General features: G+C 55.2%; 1 protein-coding gene across 1 annotated transcript in view; it reads right to left on the bottom strand.

Moving 5' to 3' along the window:
* Positions 1-21,518, bottom strand: part of PTK7 (protein tyrosine kinase 7 (inactive)) — a 60,087-nt gene that overhangs the window by 7,633 nt on the left and 30,936 nt on the right. Inside the window, exons 2-17 of the mRNA XM_030870678.3 lie at positions 16,096-16,383; positions 15,608-15,710; positions 15,050-15,240; positions 14,804-14,954; positions 13,656-13,804; positions 13,140-13,406; positions 9,442-9,575; positions 9,145-9,280; positions 8,914-9,033; positions 7,472-7,621; positions 7,204-7,354; positions 6,979-7,106; positions 5,437-5,640; positions 4,423-4,578; positions 3,565-3,797; positions 2,606-2,686 (exon numbers count right to left, since the gene is read on the bottom strand). Of these exons, the coding sequence (XP_030726538.1) occupies positions 2,606-2,686; positions 3,565-3,797; positions 4,423-4,578; positions 5,437-5,640; positions 6,979-7,106; positions 7,204-7,354; positions 7,472-7,621; positions 8,914-9,033; positions 9,145-9,280; positions 9,442-9,575; positions 13,140-13,406; positions 13,656-13,804; positions 14,804-14,954; positions 15,050-15,240; positions 15,608-15,710; positions 16,096-16,383 (2,642 nt within the window). The remainder of the gene's footprint in view (positions 1-2,605; positions 2,687-3,564; positions 3,798-4,422; positions 4,579-5,436; positions 5,641-6,978; positions 7,107-7,203; positions 7,355-7,471; positions 7,622-8,913; positions 9,034-9,144; positions 9,281-9,441; positions 9,576-13,139; positions 13,407-13,655; positions 13,805-14,803; positions 14,955-15,049; positions 15,241-15,607; positions 15,711-16,095; positions 16,384-21,518) is intronic.

Raw genomic sequence — 21,518 nt, 5'->3', positions numbered from 1 at the left:
TACAGTGCTCCAACTTCAACATCTCCATTATCTTATCAGCTACTCTAACAAGCATCACCTACAATTATGCCACCACCCAGGGCCTGTGTCTTTGATTGCTATCACGATCCCACAACTATCCTGGAATCCTCCTGAGGCTCCTCCCCGTCCAGGCACAGCACCCTCATTCCGGCTCTAGCTGGCCAGGGAGCACCCTGCTTACCACTGCACCTCCCTTTAAAAACTGAACGTTGGGCTTCCCTGGTGGCGCAGTGGTTGAGAGACCGCCTGCCAATACAGGGGACAAGGGTTCGTGCCCCAGTCCGGGAAGATCCCACATGCCGCGGAGTGGCTGGGCCCATGAGCCATGGCCGCTGAGCCTGCGCGTCCGGAGCCTGTGCTCCGCAACGGGAGAGGCCACGCCAGTGAGAGGCCCGCGTACTGCAAAAAAAAAAAAAAAAAAAAAAACCTGAACGTTTTCTCCTTCTATTCCCCCAGAACCCTAGGAATATAAAGTGGCACAGCAGCTCACTAAATTATTAGCGCCAGAAAGCATCTACAAATTTTAATATAGCTTTCCTAAGAATTTTCATTTTCATGGAATCCCCCAAAAGAAGTGTTTTTCAAACTACTGATCGAGACCCATATGGGTATCAAAACCAATTTAGTGGGTTAAAAAAAAAAAAAGGATAGGATAGGAAATATTAAGTGCATCAAATACAGGGTTGTGAAAGATTAATTTTAGTTGCGTGTGTGTGTATGTGTGTGTTTGCTGGGCCATGATGTAAAATGCATTTTTTAAAATAAATTTATTTATTATTTTTGGCTGCGTTGGAGTCTTCATTGCTGCGTGCGGGCTTTCTCTAGTTGCAGCGAGCAGGGGCCACTCTTTGTTGCGGTGTGCGGGCTTCTCATTGTGGTGGCTTCTCTGGTTGCGGAGCACAGGCTCTAGGCACAAGGGCTTCAGTAGTTGTGGCTCGCGGGCTCTAGAGCGCAGGCTCAGTAGTTGTGGTATACGGGCTTAGTTGCTCTGTGGCATGTGGGATCTTCCTGGACCAGGGCACAAACCCATGTCCCCTGCATTGGCAGGAGGATTCTTAACCACTGCGACACCAGGGAAGCCCTAAAATGCATTTCTTATAGGAGACTTTAACCAAAACCATTACAAAGCCACTATCCTACTCCTGGGCTCCTTGAACCTTAATGAGCTTAAGAATCAGCTGGAGAGCTTGTTTAAAAAAGGCGGATCCGGGCTTCCCTGGCGGCGCAGTGGTTGAGAGTCCGCCTGCCGATGCAGGGGATACGGGTTCGTGCCCCGGTCCGGGAAGAGCCCACATGCCGCGGAGCGGCTGGGCCCGTGAGCCATGGCCGCTGAGCCTGCGCATCCGGAGCCTGTGCTCCCCAACGGGAGAGGCCACAACAGTGAGAGGCCCGCATACCGCAAAAAAAAAAAAAAAAAAAAAAAAATGCAGATCCTCAGACCCCACTCTCACAGATTCCGCAAGTCTGAGGTACGGTCCATAAATCTCCAATTTTTTTTTTTAAAGCAATGCCCTTCCCCCACCATCCAATGCAGAATATTGTCCTTGGAGAGTATGAAACCCAACTTACTGAATTTTCCCCATCAAGTTCAAGACACTTGGGCAAAAAAGTGTGGAGAGATCTTCAGCAACAGTGGTGACGACTCTCAACCAAAGAGAGTCCCTCGGATCACGTGATGGAAATAACTTCCCGTCACCTGCCTACGCCCCTGTCCCAGCCAAAGCAACATACCTAAACTCCTCTTCTTCCCACCATTCACCTACTTCTTGTCCTTGAGACTTGAACTCGAATGCCTTTCTCTACCAGGAGACCTTTGTTAACCACACTGTCCACCTAAAGGACGTGGACGTCTTCAACGTCTCTTATTTTATGTCTCTCACTTGCTTTCTGTGTCTTACCTGAAGTCTGTAAGGCACGCGCCATACTCACTTACCCAAGCTCTCCCACTAGATCCTAAGTGCCCCAAGGACAGGCACAGTCTCAATTTTGCATCCCCAAGGGCCCATCATGCCAGATTCACTGGCTCCACGCGTGCCCTGATTTGTGAGCTCTGGGGTCCTGACATCCCACCCAGCTGGAGAAGCACGTCCTGTCCTGTGGCTTTCCATATACAGCCATAGCAGACAATCCTGTGGATTCTCGGAGATGGAGGCAGGGGCACCATGTCAGGAGGCCAGTTCACACGCGGAGGAGGAATAAACACGCTCAGGGCCACGCCCAGCCCCGAAGGCCCCTAGACACCCAGGCTGCCTGCTGCTCCTCCAGCTCAGCGTCCAAGGCAGGCGACAGAAGTCCTGCTCCAGCGGCCAAGGTGAAGGGCAGCTCTTCTCTCCGAAAGCAACGTGGCCACACAAAGGCACTCACAGGCTCCATGACTGGGACAAGTCACCTAATCTCTCTAAACCTTGGCGTCTTCACCCACAACTCGGACAGCGACATGTATCGCAGAGGATCACCGTGATCGCTGAGGTAAGTACTTACACGGGGCCTGGCCCACAGGATGCCTTCAACCAGTGCACTGCTGTTAGGTAACTGCCCCGGGTCCTGGCCCACCTTGGGGGCCTCGACCCGCCCCCGTCCTCACCTTCTGCTTCGTGCTGAGGGGCTGCGACTTCAACTTTTCATCCTTGCTCTTGGAAATTCTCAGGAACTGTTTGAGGTCTCCCTGAGGAAAAGCCAGGTGTCTCTGTCAAGTCAGAGTCCAGCCGGTATCTCCAAAGCATCCAACCCAGCAGGTGCTCACAAGGTACCCGCCCCGGGGGGATGGTGGGTGGGGGGGTTGAGGAGCTCTGACCTGAACGCCCAATCCCCAGCCCAGACCCCCTCCCATGGGGAGTGTCCAGTGGGAATTAAAAACTATAGGAAGTGCCTCCTAGAAGCTCTCACGTCGGAAAGGGAGGAGGACGGTCATTGCCAGATGGGCAGGTGAGGAAGCCCCTGCCCTGAGGGAGCCAGGAGAGGAAAACCCCACAGCCCCCAACCCTCCGTCTTCACGGGGTCTTCACGGACCCCAGACAGGAAGGCTGTGTCCTCCAGACATAACGAAGAGGGGACACCAGCGGCAAAAACATGCACAAAGTGCTCACGAGCACTCGCTAACGGAAAGTCGAGGGTCACTCCGCCCCCTTCCTGCCCCGAGCTGGGGAGTTTGACAAGCAGCAGCTCGAAGACCAAGGGGATTAGGCCTAGATGGGCGAGGGAATGAAGGGTGAGGGGTGGAGCTGGGCGTGCCAAGCAGGGTGGAAAGAGAAGGCTAGTGGCTGGGTTAACACTGTCCCTCAAGTGGTGCAGGCTGCAGGGAAAGAGGGAAAGCCAGTTTCTGAGCAGCGGGCAGAGGGAGAAGCAGGAAGAACCTGGGCCCCACCCCCAGACATGGGGCTGGCAGACGGGGTGCGGGTCAACGAAAGGTGGGTGTCGGAGAGCTGGGGGGACAGGAGGCTGAGCATCTCAAGGTGATGACAGCAGGTTCTCACGGTGCCCCCCACCCCCCAGGTCAGAGCACTGCCCAGCCCGAGACAAGCAGGGCCCCGGCCAGCAGCATACCAGGTCCACATACTCCAGCACCATGTAGTGGGGCTCGGCCTCCCGGCACAGTCCCAGCAGCCTCACCACGTTGGCGTGGTTCAGCTTCCCAAACATCTCGAACTCCCTCCGGAAGTCCAGCTGCTGCTGCTCGTCCCGGCTCTGCAGGCTCTTCACAAGCACCAGGGTCTCTGGCACCCCCTCCTCCAAGCCCTGCGCCTTTGCCAGGAACACCTCCCCAAACTCGCTCTTCCCTGCGGACACACGTCTGAGTCGGCCAGCAGCCTTCCCCCGAGCAGAGAAAGCCCCTGACTTGGGAGGCACCTGGCCTGTGTCACACAGCAGGGAGTCTCTCTGCTCCACCCACCTGGACCAGGCGGTGGCCCCAGCTGTGTGGGTGACCCTGAGCAAACCACTTCCCCTTCTGCCCTGGGCCTGGCAGTTGCTAACAGTGAAATAAAGGGGTCAGATTAATAGTACTTTCTAGAGGGTGGTCTGTATGAGAATTTTAGGTCATTCACCATAAATAGATCTTAGTTCTACGTTCTAACCTATGCTCAGAAAACATTTAACTAGCACAGATCCGTAACTTTCAGAGTTATTCCTAAAACAAAGCTAACTTTAGTTGATTTCTTTTTAAAGGTGAGGGAGAGTCAATCTAAATAAAACATCAAGTGAATAATACACAGGAATGACAAAATCTGTGGAGGTGGGGTGTGGACAACAGGTGGGGGACACACTGGACCGGGCCTCTCCAAAGCTCCCTCCATTTCTGATGTTCTGGGCCTCAGGGACTCCAGAGCCACCAGCCCTAGCGCAGCCCCAAGACAGATCAGAGTCTGTAGTTAAGCAGGGGTGATGATGGCCAAGGCAACACACCCAGTGTGGTGATGGGCTGCAGGCTGGCCCGAGGGAAGTGCATCTTGTCACTTGTGCTGTGGCGTTTGTTGGTGGCCGCGGAGCTGGAGCCCAAGCTGGTCAAGGCCACTTCCTCTTGGATCTCTGCTGAGGGCTGTCCGTTCTGCAGAGGGCCGCCTGGGAAGAAGGGGCAGGGAGGGTGTCAGGATAAGACCTGACACTCTGGCCACCATGGCGGGGACTGCAGTTCTTTTCCACAATCTCCCACTTCCACCAAAGGGGTCCAATTCTGGGGTCCCACACAAAATCCACACACAATCCAACCGATGAACTGATGGGGCTGGGGTGAGGGAGACAGGCATCCCTTAGGGTATGACCACTTATTGACACAGCCGATTACAACTTTTGAAATGGAAAAAACTGCACAAGTCTTATCTGAGTCAATGGTCCCTGGACAGCATGGTGACATAAGGGTTTTTGCTTTCATAGGGTCTCCTGCAGGCACAAAGGGAAAATCACAACAAGGGAAACCCAGGCCCTGCTCCTGAACTCCTAAACTGAGAGGGGAGACCCAGCAATGTCCCCAGGGGGCTCCCAGTCAGAGGAGAGAATGGCAGGAGGAGGGAAACAGGCAGACAGATCGCCCCTGGGGAATCTCAAAGACTAATGGGGGGAGACAAGGTGTGCAAAGAAACATGAACACATATACTTAAATTATGTCTGTGGTTTCGAACTGCAGGGAGAAGGCAGGGAAACGTAGGAGGCTGGCCCAAGAGGCTCCAACGAGCAAGATGTAAGCCAGGTTGCGCAGAAGCCAAGGCCCAGGGAATCGGCCAACTCCAGGCTTCCAGCTGGGATTGGGGCAGGGGGGCGGCGGGGGAAGGGGAGGGGGGCGGTAAGGAGCGGCTCTGCTCTGGCTTCAGCAGTTCCCTCCAGCGCCACAGCGCTGTCCTCCGTGGCCACGGGAGGGCGCTCAGCACCTGCGCACAGCACCGCCTCCCTCTTCCTGGGCCTCCCTCCTCCAGGGCCCCTCACCGTTGAGGCACTCCATCTCTGGCTCCTCGCCCTCCGGCTGCTTCTGAAGCCGCTTGGCCTTGCAGCGCTTCTTGCAGTAGAACATGAGGCCCAGCACGGCAATGATGTAGGCCACGGCGGCGCCCACCGACAGCCCAATAGTCTGGATCATCTTGTAAGGCGGAGGGCTGCCCAGGCCCTCCGACTCCTCCAGCACCGGCTTGTCTGAGAGACATACAGATAGGTGTGAGCAGGGGCCGCTGAAGCAAGCCCAGCCCTACTTCTCTACTGGCTGCTCCCTACTGCACACATAAGACAACCTCCCAGACACTTGGCCTGACCAAGCCAGAGCGACCCAGGGAAGGTCACCACCAGCAATGGCATCAACAAGGGCCAGGTCCTCAGGGCCCCACCAAGGCCAGAGGGAGCTCTGCAGGAGTTGAGGCCAGTGATTCCCAAGCTGGCTCTGCATCTGGACACGAGGCCGGGGACACACCTAAGAGGCACATCTGTCGGCCCCACCACAAACCCACACTGTTTGCTAACAAGCTTCCTTAACGACTTAACATCATGAGTCAGGCTCTGAAGAGCTGCATCTGGGAACTTTTGGTTTAGAATCCCAGCCATCGCCCAGCACAGAGTGGTTCTTCAAGAAAAGTATTGGTAGGGACTTCCCTGGCGGTCCAGTGGTTAGGGCTCTGCACTTCCACTGCAGGGGGCATGGGTTCAATCCCTGGTCAGGGAACTAAGATCTTTCATGTGCGGCATGGCCAAAAAATAAATAAATAAATAAAAAAAGAGAAACGTATTTGCAGAAGGGATCTTCTAGTCTAGGGGCTTTCAGTGGCCTCGGGTCCCATGGAGAAAGAGGTGCCTGGAGGGAGAGAGGCCCAAGGGGGAGGCCATGCAGGATTCCCCAACTCTCACACACACCCAGTGGCTTCAACCAAGGAGGCTGTCACTTCACCTTACTCATTTAAAGTTCCACATAAAACTTTGTCTAGAAAACCAGTTCTGCTGCTAAACCAAAAAAAGTTTGAAACCTCTCATTTAAACCACGCCCACCTTACAGACAGAGAAAAAAGCCCCTGGGGAGGAAATAACACCTGCAAGGGTACAGAGGTGGTTAACAAGAGAGGCCAGACCCAAACTCCAAGTCCCTGACCCTAGTCAGGGTGTTTCACCTGACACACCATCCTCTCTGGGCCTCCAGGGTAAAGGAAACTTGTGCTGCTGCTTCCTGGCCTGATCCCCTCCCTGCCCACCCAGGGACCTGTAGGGAGACCTGGGAGGAAGCATTTTAGGACAAGGGCACCATCCCCTGACTTCCCCGGAACAGGCACACACCCACTAGCCGTGGAATGTTTAAGGGAGAGCCCAGGTCCAGGCAAGGAACCTGAGACTGACGGTGAGGTGGCCTGGTGGAGGGGACACAGCTGAATGCCCGTGCCCACCGCAAAAATGGTTTCGTGCCTTCTGTGTACAGGGACCGATGAGCACAAGGATGAGAAAGAAGTGAGGTGCCCCCACTTCCGGTGCAGGACACCCCTCCGGGTCCCATACCCACGACATAAAGGGGGGCCTCCGTGTGCTTGATGTTGCAGCTGTTGCCCGCGATGCAGGTGTAGCGGCCCGAGTCCTCGGGGGCAACATCGTGGATCACCAGGGAGCCGTTCTGGAAGATGTGCATCCTGCCAGGAGAGAAGTCACAGCGTTGCCCACCAGGCCAGCTCCAGGGAGACTGGGCTGCAGGAGAGGCAGGGTGGGTGGGGGAAGGAGACAGCCTACCTGGGTCCCAGCTTGGTGGGGTCCAGGATACGGTCTTTGCCCTTCCACTGAATGAGTGGCTTGGGGTCCCCCTGGGCCTCGCACCGCAGCAGGGCCGTGTGGCCCTGGTACACGGTCGTGCGCTCCGGCTCCACCTTGAAGGTGATGAACACTGGATGGGAAGAGCCCGGTGAGGGGCAGGGAGCACTGAGCAAAGGGGCTGGCGGGGTGCAGGCAGCTGCCCCACAGGGCCCGCCAGCCCCAGCCCCAGCCCCCTGCACGGTCGCACCTGCCACGGTGAGCTGGACGTGGGCACGGATCTGGCCCTGCAGCCCATTGGAGGCGATGCAAGTGTAGTTGCCGGCATCATTGCGGGTCACCCTGGCGAAGTGCAAGGTCCCAGCGTTGTCCGTCACCCACTCTGGAAGGCTGCTCCCATCTACAGGGGCAACATTGGGGAATGATGGGATGGACCAGAGTCCCATGAGTGGCCAGCAAAGCCCTCAGTCACTCGCCTCTACTGAAAAACACGGCATCGCTCCTGGCTATTCGCAGACAAGATCCAAACGCCTGAGCCAGGCATTGGGAGTCCCTATTACTTACTCCTTTCCCAATTTTTCAGTCTCACGTCCTTCTACTGCCCTGTATAACGTTCCACTTCCACCAAACCGGACTTCTGGTTGGGCTTGGAATGTGCCTTGCTCTCACCCTCACTGCCTGTCACTCTCCACTCCTAGAACCCATTCCTGCTCTTTGCCATCGTCCCACCCATTCTGAGTCCCACCCCCCACAGACAGCTCCCCCAGACACCTGAGCAGAGACAGCCCACTTGCTGCTCAGCATCTACAACCCCCCTCTCTCTCACTGTTAATGGGAATGTAAAAACCTTTTAAAAAACAATTTGGCCATTCGCATCAAGGGTTGTAAAAACGTGCATACCCTTTTATACATAATTATTCCATTTCTGGGAATCTTTCCCAAACGAAATAAACCCAAGTCCAGAAAAAACTCTGCCTCAAGATGTTTATTGCAGCAATAAAAAGACAGAGAGAGAGAGAGAGACAGAAAGAGGCAGAGAAAGGGAGGGAGGAAGGGAGGGTGGTTAACAACCCAAATGTCCAACATTTAGGGGATATTTAAGTAAATTACAGTGAATCCAATCATTGGAATATTATTGCAATCATCAAAACCAATGTTTATGTACAAAACCACGGGGAAATGCTTGATAATGTTAAGTAAAAAAAGATAAAATTACATACAGTTATCTGCATCTTCCATTTCTATAGTAAGCATGACTCAACTCATGGAAGTATAATAAGTGAAAATTATATGTACAGTAAAACTGCTATGTAAAAACAAAAAGATGTACACACAAAAAGGTACACACCCAGAGATGACTGATGGTGGGATTATGCATTATTTTCTGCCAAAATTTTCTAAAGGATTACTTTTACATTGGAAAGGATGACTATTTTGAAAAGAGGGAAAGGACTTTACGGCCCTGCCTGGACCAATCCAATCATTTGTTGCCTTGAGTCGTCTTATATGTTGTTTAATGCTGTAACCTGACCTCTTTTGTGTCTGGCTTTTTTTTTTCTAACTGGACCATAAATCGGCCCCTACATTTCTTGCCTATCCCAAAGTTTTGGGCACTCAGCTCGTCCTCAGACAGGCATACATCTGACCAGTGGACTGCCTGCTGCCCCCACCCCATGCTCACACAGTACCCACCTGCCCGGACCCACTTAATAGTGGGCTTCTCTCGGCCTGTGGCTGAGCAGGGAACCGTGGCCTCCTTGTCAAACTCCATGCACTGCTGCGGCCGGGGCGGTGGTGTGAACTTGAGCTTTTCTGTTTCAGTAGCAGAAAAGGGGAGGAATTGAGGCGGCAGGCCTGAAGATTCTGGACGCTGCTGCTCCCTCCCTGGTCCTCTCCTGCCCAGGAGGCCAGGCGCCAGCTCACCCAGCACTTGGACGCGGGCCTGGGCCTCGATGCTGCCAGCGGGGGTGCTGCTCACGCAGCGGTACCACGTCCCGTCGTACACCTCCACGCTGTTGATGCGCAAGGTCCCGTTCTTGAAGACCTCGAACCGCGAGTCCTGCAGCACAGAAGATGTGCCTGAGAGCAGGTCTCGGCCTACCCCCCACCATCATCTCCCTGGGGGACAGCCTCGGGGTGGGGGGAAGCGAGCCTTGGAGGTGAGCACAGAGGACTCCGTGTCCCCGCCCCACCCCCCCCAGCAGTAATCCCCGTTCTCACCTCCGAGATGAGCATCTGGTTTCTGTACCAGGAGACTGTGGGTTTGGGTGTGGCCTGGGTCAGGCAATGCAAGTAGCCTGGCTTGCCCTCCTCCAGCTGGCTGTCTTGGGGCTTCTCCAGCCACGTGGGCACAGCTTAGAGGGACAGGGAGGAAACAGAAGGTTGACCAACCCATCTACAAAACCAACAGATCCAATCCCAAGAAATTCTAATACCCTCCCCCCCAACCCCAGCCCTGAGATTAGAAACCCTTGTCTGCTCCGGCGATAACTGCAGCCATGACCCCTTAGTGAAGGCCCATGTGCCGGTACCTTTTGAACATTATCCTAGCTAATGATCACAATATACCCCCAAGGTATTTATTTTTATACCCATTTTATAGATAAGACAACAGAGGTTCAAAGAAGTAATGGTGATTTATTAATCCATGATAGAGAGAGGATTGAAAACTGGTCTGCATGACTCCAAAATCCTTGCTTTCTCTATTACACCATAACGTTCCGAGGCTCGGTCCCTGAATCTCTGTTCCGTTTTAGCCATGCTCATCCCCTGAATGATCTCATCCAGTCCACGGCCTTCAGTACCATCCAAGTGGATGAGTCCCAAATACACAGCCTGGCTCCTGGCCTCCCCCCAATGAACTTCAGACCTGCAAATCCTACCGGCATTTCCAACTGGGTATCTAATAGGCACTTCAGGCTTTATACGTGCAAAAGAGAATGCTCAATTTCTCCCCAAACCTGCTCATCACAGTTTTCTCTATCTCAGTAAATAGCACCACTATCCAGCCAACTGTATAAGCCAAAAACTTAGTTGACTTCTCTCTCTACGGCTCCCCCTGCCATCACATTCATTCTATACAAACCTCATCTACCTCAGCTCTAAAATGTATCCTAACTTTCACCACCTCCCACCTCCACCGCTACCACCTCTGTTCAAGCCCCTTAAACACCTCCCCTAGAGGATTACAGTCATCTATTAACTGGTTTCCTGTTTAGACTCTTGCCCCTAACAGTCTAGTCTTCTCAGAATAGCCAGAGTCACCTTTTGAAAATGTCACTCTCACACTCAGTCCCTGCAAAGATTTCTCATCCTCTGACTTGGTGGAGCAGACTTTGCAAAGATGGCTTTAAACAGTCCTCCCATCTCTTGCTTCTCTTTGTAATGTGGCGTTGCCACTTTCCCATCAAGAGGCAGGGTCTATTTCTCTACTGCCTGGAATCTGGGTGGCCTGTGACTTGCCCTGTCCAATAGAATATAGTGGACAATGTCTAAGCTAATGCCTTGAGAAGGCTTGCAGGATCCACTTTTGCACTCTTGGAACCCAGCCTCCACGTGAGAAGCCTGAGCTAGTCTGTTGGAGTGGCTGTGTGGAAGGGAACCAAGGCACCCTGGTCGATATCCTCCCTCAACTGCCAGACTGAGCGAGGCACCTGAGGGAGGACATCAGGGAACAGCCAGCCACCAGCTGACGTACCAGCTGCCGCCACCAGCACATGGAGCTGAACCATACCCACAGAATCAATCATGAGCAAATCGGTGGCTATTGTTTCATGTTTTGGACTGGTTTGTTACACAGCAGTAGCTAACTGGTACACTTGTATTACAAACCAAAGTCCTTACCATGTTCTTACAAAGCTTCATATGATCTAATCTCTGCCTCTCAGACAACCTCAACCACACTCACCATCACTTATTCAACACAAGCCACACAGGCTACTGCTGTCCCTTCAATTTACAAGCCCATTTCTTGCTCAGGGCCCGTCCACGTGGTTCCCTCTTTAATTTAAGCATCAGCTCAAATACCACCTTCTAAAGAAGCCTTCTCTAAACTCCCCCTGGCCCTCATGCCATCTCTCTGTCACTTACCCTATTTGATTTTTCTTCATGGCTCTGCTGCCACCTAAAATCATATATTTGTTCATTCAATTGTTTTCCTTGCTTGCTTTGTTGCTATTAGACTACGCGCTCCACAAGGGGAAGGATTTTTGTCTGCTTTGTTCATTGCTGCATTCCCAGTACTGGGAGCAGTGCCCAGCACAAAGAAGGCACTCGATAAAGCTGTTGATGGAATGCAGGGATGGAGTCCTTCCTCCTCCGAACTGTACCCACTACCCCTTCGCACCAGTCCAGCCCTGCGTGCGTCACGCACTCTCTCTAATTCCACAGGTCTTCTCAGGGAGCAGTGCAGGCACAGGGCACTGTTGGTGCCTGTCAAAAGACTGATCAAAGCCAGCACTCCCACCTCCAGCACGCATATGCCTCACTTGGAGCATATGCTGAACACTCTTTGTCTGGGCCCACCCCCAGAGAGGCCGGGGGCAGGAGATGTGGAGTGTGGTCCCAGATTCTGTATTTTTAAAAGCATCCCCGGGACTTCCCTGGTGGCGCAGTGCTTAAGAATCCGCCTGCCAATGCAGGGGACATGGGTTCGATCCTGGTCCAGGAAGATGCCACATGCCGCGGAACAACTAAGCCCATGAGCCACAACTACTGAGCCCACGTGCCACACTACTGAAGCCCGCATGCCTAGAGCCCGTGCTCTGCAACAAGAGAAGTCACCACAATGAGAAGCCTGCACACCACAATGAAGAGTAGACCCTGCTCACTGCAACTAGAGAAAGCCCGCAAACAGTAACGAAGTAACAAAGATCCAACGCAGCCAAAAATAATTAAAAATAAATAAATAAATAAAATGCAAAATTAAAAAATAATAATAAAAAAATAAAAGCGTCCCCAATGAAACAGGTGAACAACAGACCCCGACTGGAGAAAGGCTGATCATGGCTGCTTGCATTTGTCTGCACGTCGCTGTGGAAGTGTCCTGAGCGCATGTTACCTGGATGCTGCAGCTTCCCACCCGAACCAGGTACCTGAGCACGAAAGTGCATGTCTCCTAGGTTTTAGTATCTTAATGGGAATAATACCACCACAACTTCCAAGTGTACAAAGCTCTTTTCATGTTTGAAATCTTTTTGAATTTTTGCAGTTTACCTACTTGGAAAGATGTAGAGGTAAATGGAAGAAGCAGGTTGCAAAATGGTATGTGTGTGTGTATGAATTTGTCTCGGATATCCTTTTAAATTATCATAAACGTTTGACACAGGCATGGTGTAAATAAATAAATCTCTATGCCTGTAGCAAGGGTATATAGGTCTTTATCATTTATTTCACAAGTCATATGTTCACTGTAGAAATTTGGAAAGTATAACAACAAATAAAATAATTACTACCTACAACTCTGACACATCACCTTCCCCAAAAAGAAAAGGAAAGACCTTTTTTATCTACTTCACTGATCTTTCTGGCCATCTAGTAGGGAAGGTAGTGAGTTATTAAGCCCTATTTTATGGATGAGGAAACTGACGCCTGGCAAGGCAGGTGACTTTCTACCCGTGGTCATTCCATGCACTGGGGACGGAGTGGGACCTGGGTCTCAAGACTCCCACTCTGTTGCTTTGTCCTCTGCAGCCAGAGGACCACTTTTCTGGCACCACAACCTCTGTGCCTGACTCGCCACTGTCCACTCCAATATCACCTCCCAACGGCTGACTGGTTCCCAAGCCGGCAGGGCTCAGAGCTGAGGCAGGGCCTCAGGTGAGCACCAGGGAAGCCTCTATCCATCACACCCAGAGCCCAAGACCTCCTGGGACCTGGGCTCCCCTCCTCGCCTCGCCCTTCAGGGCAAAGGTGCTCACTGGCCACGGTGATGTTGACATCCTGTCTCCGCCAACCAGCCAGGTTGGCTGCATGGCAGGTATAGACACCAGCATCGCTCTCGGCAGTGCTGGCAAATACCAGCTCATGGCCCTGCTGGTAGACTCTGCCGTGGGCAGGCAGACGGGCTCCCGCGTGCTCCCACCACACACTGGGCTCCGGCAGACCCTGGGGGGGCGGGCAGGCCACACGCTCCTCGCTGCCAGCCGTGAACACCCGTGGCTCAAATGGTGGCATATCTTCAATCTCTGCAGGGATGGGAGCAGACAGCCTGGTTACTGTGGGGCCCAGGGTACCTGACGTTCTCCCGCAGCAAGCCTTGCCCTTTCCAGCACGAGCCCTCCCCGTGACCTTCAGCATTTCCTCTTCCAAGCCCAGCATCCTCTTCCTCCCTCTGCCCTCCAAGCTGCTCTGAGTGGAAACAGGAGCCTAAATCTCTACGTGCCCACAACGTTGAAGGCGGCTCCCACCTCGGCACCCCAGACCCAGGGACCCACCTGCCAGGTGGAGAGTGGCCTCCAGGATGACAGGAGGGCCCCTCTGGCCCTGGCCTACGCAGCGGTAGACCCCTGCATTGCGCGGCCGGACCTGGGTCAGCAGCAGGGACCCGTTGGCAAACACCGTGGCTCTGCGGACGTGCGGGGGGCTGTGGAGGGGAGAGAGTGCTCTTTGAAAGGAGTGGCCCACAGGCCTTCTTCTGGAGGGCGGCCAGTGGAACCCCATCCTGCACAGGTCAGATATGCAGGAAGGAATCAACCAGGAACAGGGCAGAGAGAAGGAAGCCAACACGCCACTCTGGTGTGTGCGTGTGTGCCTGTGTGTGCACGTGTGTGCCTGTGTGTGCACGTGTGTGCGTGCGCTTGTCCGCGTGTATGTGGAGGTGTGTATTCTAATTACAAGAGACGCAGCTTTGGGGCAGCCAGGCGAGCAGCAGTGCAAGTGGGAGGCAGCAAGCAATCGATGTGGAGACAGAGTCAAGATACGCCTGCTGGTAAAGCAGCAACTCCAGCACCAGAAGTCCCTCAGACGCACCAGACGGACTACTGATGATGTCCTCAGGGCTGCAGCCAGGCGGGATCCCAGCCCACAGCCTAGGGAACCACACCTCCAAAGGACCATGGCCACACCTGACACCACACAGGTGGTGTGGTCTCTGCTCTCATAGGGCCTGGATGAGGACAGAAGTCCCTATAGAGGCCTGACACCTCCCGGCACCTTCTAGTAATGTCTGCTTCTTCCAAAAAATGTGCGTGTGCGTGCATGTGTGTGAGTAAGGTATCCTTGCCCTCCAGGACCTTCCTGTGCAGACTGTGATCCCCCAGGTCCCCTGTGTCCCTCCATCCTTGGGTCTCTACCCCCCCATCCCAGAGGACCCATGTGGGCAGAAAGGGAGGAGAGAAAGTAGCAGAGCCATCGCTGGCTCACACAGTGTGTCTGTGGGAACTGGAAAAAGATGCCCTTCCGGGAGACCCTTCCCTTTGTTGGAATCATTTTGTAACAGGAAGACATTCTACTGCCATCTGCTGGAAAGTCGAAGTAATACACGTATAGATCTATGATGTCTGCGATAAGAACTTCATTCCCTTTTAGAGAACCATACACAACTTCTATCACCATACTGGAAAGCTGCTGCCAGATGCCTTACCGGCTGCGGTTAGTGATGGGAGTCTCATCCTCAAAGACCCACTGCAGGCTCGGGGGCGGGTGGGCTGAGAACTGACAGTGGAACATGGCCTCCTCATTCCTTGCCACTACCACGTCCTGGGGGGCCAGTACCACCCTGGCAAAGCTCTCATCTGGGGTGAGGGAGGCACAGACACATGAGCAGGCAAGGTGGGGAGGCCCCTCCCCCATCCCCAACTCACCTTCTCCATCCCTGCCCCAGGCTCACCAGCAATGCTCAAGGTGAAGTTCTGACTGCTGCAGGCCTGGCCAAAGGCATTGTGGGCACAGCAGGAGTAGATGCCACTGTGCTCAGGGCCGGCTGGCCGGAGGGTCAGGTTCTTCTCCTTACTGCTGACCGTGTGGTTGCTCTGACCATCAGACAGGGCGCTCCCATCTTGGAACCACTGGTAGGTGGGCCTGAGGGGCCGAGGGGTTCAGTAGCAGGGGGGCAGGGGGGTCTCAGGTGGCCGGCAGGGAGGGCCAGAATCAGAGGGTCAGGGCTAGACCCCTCAGTTTACAAATGGGGAAACTGAGGCCTGGAGAGGGACCGTGACTTGCACAGAGGCACACAATTCAGGGGCAGAATCTGGCTGAGATTCTAGATTTCTCAGCTCCCAGAATCCAGGATCACTCCACAGCACAAGGCTGCCCCTTCTCTGGTGACCAGGGCCCAGTGTGGAGCAGCATGGGGCAGGGGCGGTGGCAGAGTCCACAGTTTGGGGAGACAGCTCTTGACATCAGTCCAGAATAACCCTTTCCCTCCCCACCCTCAGTGTCTCCTTACCGAGGGTGCCCGTCAATGTGACAACGCAACATGACCTGGGTCTGTGGCTGGATCTCGGCTTCCGAGGCTGGATGCTTCAGGACCACGGGACCGGACTCAATCCCTGGAGCAGAGGCCATGGTTGCAGAGTGAGGGGCGGGGCAGAGCAAGGGTGAGAGAGCAGAGGAGGAGGACAAGCAGGAAACGATGGAACCTGGAGGCTCTGGAGCCAAGGGACACTGGGGCACACTGCCTCACTGCTCCTGCCATTTGCAAAAGTATCTGGCAGATCAATGGGTTCAAGACTTGAAGGGGAAAAAAAATAAGTTCTGGAAAAATTAAAACGTTTTAACTTCCTCTTATCCACACAAGCAGAGAGCTGACCCCAACTGCATTCTCCCTGCCCCATTCAACTGGAAATGGGAGAAGCTGAGGCAAAGGAGGAGTCCCGCAGGGCTCGGGAGTTGAGGGTCTAGAGGGAGGGGGCGGGCACAGCTCCCGGCTCTCACATTTGATGTTGAAGGAGGCGTTGGCACTGCGGGCCTCCTCTCCGGTGGCATCATCCCGCGCCACGCACTGGAAGGCTCCCGAGTCCTGCAGCCGGTCCACAGCTGCGAAGCTCAGGCTGCTGCCCTGGGCGAAGCGCCGTTCGGTGTCCTGGACTGGGGCCCCATCCAGCAGCCAGTACACGTGCACTGGGCCTGGGGCCTCGACCTCACAGCGGAGCAGCGCCCGGCGCCCCTGCAGCGCATCCTGGGAGGATGGCTCCTTGATGAAGACAATGGTTGCCTGGGCACCTGCAGATGGGGAACACGGGAGAGGCAGGGTCAGGGGGAGCTGCAGCCACTGTTCTAACACAGGTCACCCACTGTCCTGTGCACAGGAGACGTCCAGTAAGTGCAAGTGAGAAGGATCATTAGACCACAATTGCCAAGTGTCCACTGAGGAACGTTTACACTGTGCTGGGCGCTCCGCAGGATACAAAGATGCGGTACCCTCCAGGACGCTAGTCTGGAGGCGGACCCAGGATAAGGCAAAGCTCGTGCCAAATGAATGATGTGGGCAGTCGGTGCCTCTAGAACACCGAAGAGGGAGGGAGCCCCAAGGGCTAGGGGAAGGAGGGGATTAATGCCACATGGGACACTCCCTAGAGGAAGAGGGCCTTGGAGCTATGGGACCAGATCATAGGAAATGCCAGACCAAGGAGCGGGGAACATCAGCAAGCAACCCTCCCACCATCTTCAGAATGCAGGACACTGAGCAAAGTTAAATCATGATCCAAAGAGCTTCTTGGAAGGATTACTGGCACTCACATACCCGCTGAGGGTCCAGCATCAGACCTGGCCACAGGTCAGGGAGGCGGTTCTGAATCCCATCCACAGACCACTCTGCAGCCCAGCATTCCCCAGGGGCGTCTTTGGGAGAACCCATCCCATCACAGGAGAAGCCAATATTCTCTTGAACTGGCATTATTCCCAAAGACATGCCAGGGCCACCCCCACGTCCTTCTCTCCATCCTTAAGGATCCGTCTGTGGCCAAGGCTGGCTCTTCTGTGCTAGGTGAGAGGTGAGCTAAGTGGTCCCAGGTTTTCACCTGAATCCACTCCTCCTCCTGCATGGCTACAGTTCAGCTCTGGCAGGGGTCAGGGGGGTACCCTCGGGGGAAGGGGCCCTGCAATCAAAGGTGGAACTGTAGCCAAACAAAGGGGAGAGTGAAGAGCCTGTGCAGAGTGGCAGATGGGCTGGGGAGGCGGAGGGCAGGGCCACGCAGGTGGCATAGTTACCAAGCCAGGAATAATACACCGGGCTTTGTTCCTGGTCCGTGTGGGCGCCCTGCAGAGGCCCAGAGCTGCAGAGCCCGGGACACCAGCCGCCTGGGGAGTTTGGCAGGTGGGCGGGGGGGCGGTGATGGCACAGAGGAGGATGTGTTACCCCTCCAGGAAGAAGGAACAGGCCACCTGGGGCTGCTACGTGAAGAAGCAGGCTCTGCCTCTGGCCAAACTGGGCCCAGTAAGGGCAGGAAGGAAGAGGCTAATGGGGTTCTGCCCATCCCATCCCAAACCACTGGAGACTGATCTTGGCCCAAAGAGCACCCTTCCCAGTCCCTGGGCGGAGCCGGGGGAGGGGGGGGTTGGTTCTTTAGGGCACAAGAACCTGTCTCCTCATAAAGTCAGTTTCAAGACAAGTTCAGGATCCCCCAGGGCTGGGGCCAGAGGAGGGGCTGACCCGATGTTGGTCTGCTTCCCAGCGTTCCAGAGGGGCCGGCCCGCAAGACACACAGAGCTGAAAGGGGCTGGGAGCTCCCGCATTACTTCTCATTGGGTTCCTGCTGGCTCTCTGGATGGGACAATTCTCCACCACGCTGGGCTACCCCACCCACTGTGCAAGTTAGCAAATCTGCACCCAGTCACCCTAACAGCCCAAACAACCCCGCTCAGTTCCAATATCTGCACAGGAGTGCGGTCCTGCCCCCGCTGAGCAACATGGTACAACCCTGTGTAGTACGGATGGGTGGGTCAACTGAGGTCCAGAGAGATCAAACAGCTAATTGGTGGCAGAGCCAGGACCATGATCCAAGGAGGCCAACTCCATACCCCACGCTCTTCCCAGCCCCGTCCAGGAACTCAAAACCAATCCTGGAAGTATCTGATCTCAGAATGGGTCTCACTCCCCGCAGCCAGGTAGAAAGCTAGACACACCTCCTGCAGACAACGCCAGGCTCACAGAGGCACTCAGCGAACACTAGCTGAACTGGGGTGACCTCAGAGGAAGCGTGGGGCAAGAGCTGGCGGACACAGGGGCATCCGAAACGCTTCCCGACCCCCACGCCTGACACAGATGGGCAGCCTCGCACCGAGGCCTCAGCAGGCCTCTGCAAACGTGACTCACCCAAATCTTGGGGCCCTCGACCCAGAACTAAAGATGCTCATCAAAGACCAGAGAGAGATCATCTGCCTCAAAGTGTAGGTGACTCCCCACTTCCCAGCTCAGCTTCTCCAGACACAGTGGGGGCCAGGAGTCTCGTCCATACACAGGAGCGTTAGTTAAGCGTTTGCAGTCAGGTCCGACTCGATCCTGACCATCACACTCGGTCTGCCTGACCTTGGGTAAGGAACACAGACCGTGCCCCAGCTTCCTCTGCCTCTCCCATGAGGCCGTCGTGACTCAAAAACGCAGTAACACGTGTGAAGTGTCTTGGATGAGCTCGCTCGGCGGGCGGCTACCGTGATCCTTACCACTGTCACCCATCCTGCCCAAGGACTCGAGTTTTAGGGATATTAGGAAGCTCCCCCCAGGCAAGGCCCAGCACCATCTCAGACCCCAGATGGGAAAGGGATAATCAGGTGGGGGGTAGGATGGAGGGAAAGGGGCTGTGGGGTTGCAGGAACCACAGACCACTTGCCACAGAAACCTGAGCTGGGAGAAGAGATGGCATGACTCAGAGGGACCCCAGCTCAGCCTCCAGCATCCCGTCCTGTCCCGGGGCTGGAGCTGCAGGAGCTGTGGTGAGACGCTGCATTCCCAGACTGCCACTCAGAGCCCCCGCCGCACCCCCAAGACAGGGCCTGGGAAACATCAAAGCCGGCCCCGCGGGGCCCTCTGTCCTGACGTCAGCTCACAGCAGGTCCTGGTTAGTGCTTGGCTGGGGCAGACTTTAGATGTAACAAAAGGCAGGGAGGGCAGCCACCAGGCCTCCTCTAAGACCCCGGCCCCTGCTCTGAGCGCACACCCCTGGCCACCAGGCTTCTCACGCAGGAGCCTGGCCCAGTGCTGTGGCACCCACGTTTACTGCGCCCAGTCTGGCCATCTGCATGGTCTGCAGGAGAGGGGGGTCTGTTGTTTTGTTTGAGGGGAAACGGGCAGGCCGAGGAGCCCCTGGCAGATATGCCAGACTCCAGACAGGGAGGGGCTGGGAAGTGAGGGACTCTTCAGAAGCTTCGGCTGAATGACAGAGAAGGAGGAAGGCTCTGGGGATCGAGGTGGTACCTGCCTCGAGGTGGCACAGTCCCCAGCACATCCCTGTCCCTGCACCACCTGACTTGAGGATGCCCCCAGGGCTGTGGTCCAGGGAAGGCCCGCTCTGGAAGCACACCGGTCCTGGGCTTCCCAAAGCCTCCCCCCTTTCAGAGTCCGGTCCTCCGTGCATGACACCTTCTGCACCCTCACGGAACACCTGGCCCACGTGCTCCTCAAGGAAGCCGCTCAGCATAGCAGCAGCCAGTGGCCCTGCCGCTCCCTAGCAATGCCACCTCCGCTGGCCTCTCCCTTGACATGAAATGAGGACCCCAAGCCTACCACTCAGGGGCTATGTGAGGCTAAGTGGGTTCATAAATGCAAAGCCCGAAGCACAGAGAGGGCATGGTGGGCTCAGGAAGCACTGGCACCGTGACCGGCAGGCAGAGTCATCTGCCCACATCAGGCACGACCCCAGCAGAGCTGGCGCTGCAAATACCCAATAAGGACATTTTCCAAGCCATTTCCTTGGCTCCTCGACAGCCATCTACATGCAGACACTCACTCTGCCTGCGCCCTGGCCCCAGCCCCCTGAGAAAGGCCTGTGTGGGCAGCAGCCCAACTCCCGCCCCCCACTCACCAGCAAGCGGCTGGTCTGGTGCCCACCTTCCTTGATGCTCTCTGGGCTCCAGGCCCAGTCGACCCACGTGTATATACGTGTGCATCTGCGCACACACATGTGTAAACATGATTTTGTGGAGAGCAGAGAGCAGCAGGAAGTTTTTCTGCTCTGATAATTTCAGCTACTTCGGTCCAAGTAACCATCTGGGCCACTCAACTACCTGTCTCCCAGAGACCAGTCCTCTTGGTCTTGGAAAGACAACCCCTGAACCTGTACAGGTCCCAGAACCTGCCAAACCTGACCAGTTGATTCCATCTACCTTCTCTCCCTCCTACTAAAGAAATTCCATCCTTCGGACAGCTGCCTTGGCACCAGGCAGAGGTACCAAGATGACCCTGGGTGGCCCGGGCATGGGCATTCTGCACGGATATGTGTAATCACGAGTGACTGTGACCTTTCTCATGCACGAGGCCAACGAGCCACAGGCAGGAAGCCGACTCCTCCATCCCCGAGACTCAGTCCTTGGTTCCAGGGCCCACGTCCCTGTGGGGACATCCTGCCTCCCGGATGACCTCGAGAGCACGGGCCAAGACAGCTCCTATTGGGCATATGGTCCCCTGAGGGAGAGGTTTGCCAACTTCCTGTGTCCCATGTGGGGTGACAGCATCAGGACACAGGCCAGGAGAGACAGCCCTCAACCCAAGAGGCACAAATGCTCTGTTCCAGGAAAGAGAACAGCCCCAGGCCTCCTCACCCACACGAGGATGGCCCTGCTCACAGGTCCCCTCCATGTGGAAACTCTAAGGACACCAAATGAGAGGCCCCAGGGGTACCAGGGTCCCTGCCCCACCTCTCCTCCCCAAGGGGCCAATGCACCACTGGACTTTGGCCTTCAGGGTCTAACTGAAGCACTTTCAGCTGCTCTGGGACACTCCAAGGGTCCACGGCTCATAGGCGTGCATCATTTTTTTGAAGGACAAATCTCAGTCTCTGTAAGAACAAGTCGTTTGCATGAACAGCAAGCCCTCCCCAGTGCACCTGGGCCGGCAGGAACACAAAATGCTGCAGTGGGGTTTGTGAATCTGGGGATCTGGAATGTCCCCCTCCACCGCCACCAGTCCACCACCAATATACCACAGGTGGGTTTAGCACCAACAACCCTGTATGATGATAAGCCCCAGAAAATCAGGGTTCAGAGGGTCGCTGAAAATCCACCACCGCTGACTCAGAGACCCAGAGGCAGAACACAAAGTTCTAGCTGCCCCCCCACCTCGGCCCCATCTCCCGAGTGTCTACAGAAGGCCGCAGGTTCGCTGACAGCAGCCCCGCAGCCCTCCACAAGCCATCACAGCCCTC

This window comes from Globicephala melas, chromosome 11 (assembly GCF_963455315.2).
Source record: "Globicephala melas chromosome 11, mGloMel1.2, whole genome shotgun sequence".
Classification (NCBI taxonomy): domain Eukaryota; kingdom Metazoa; phylum Chordata; class Mammalia; order Artiodactyla; family Delphinidae; genus Globicephala; species Globicephala melas.
This window is presented reverse-complemented; position numbering and strand designations above follow the sequence as displayed.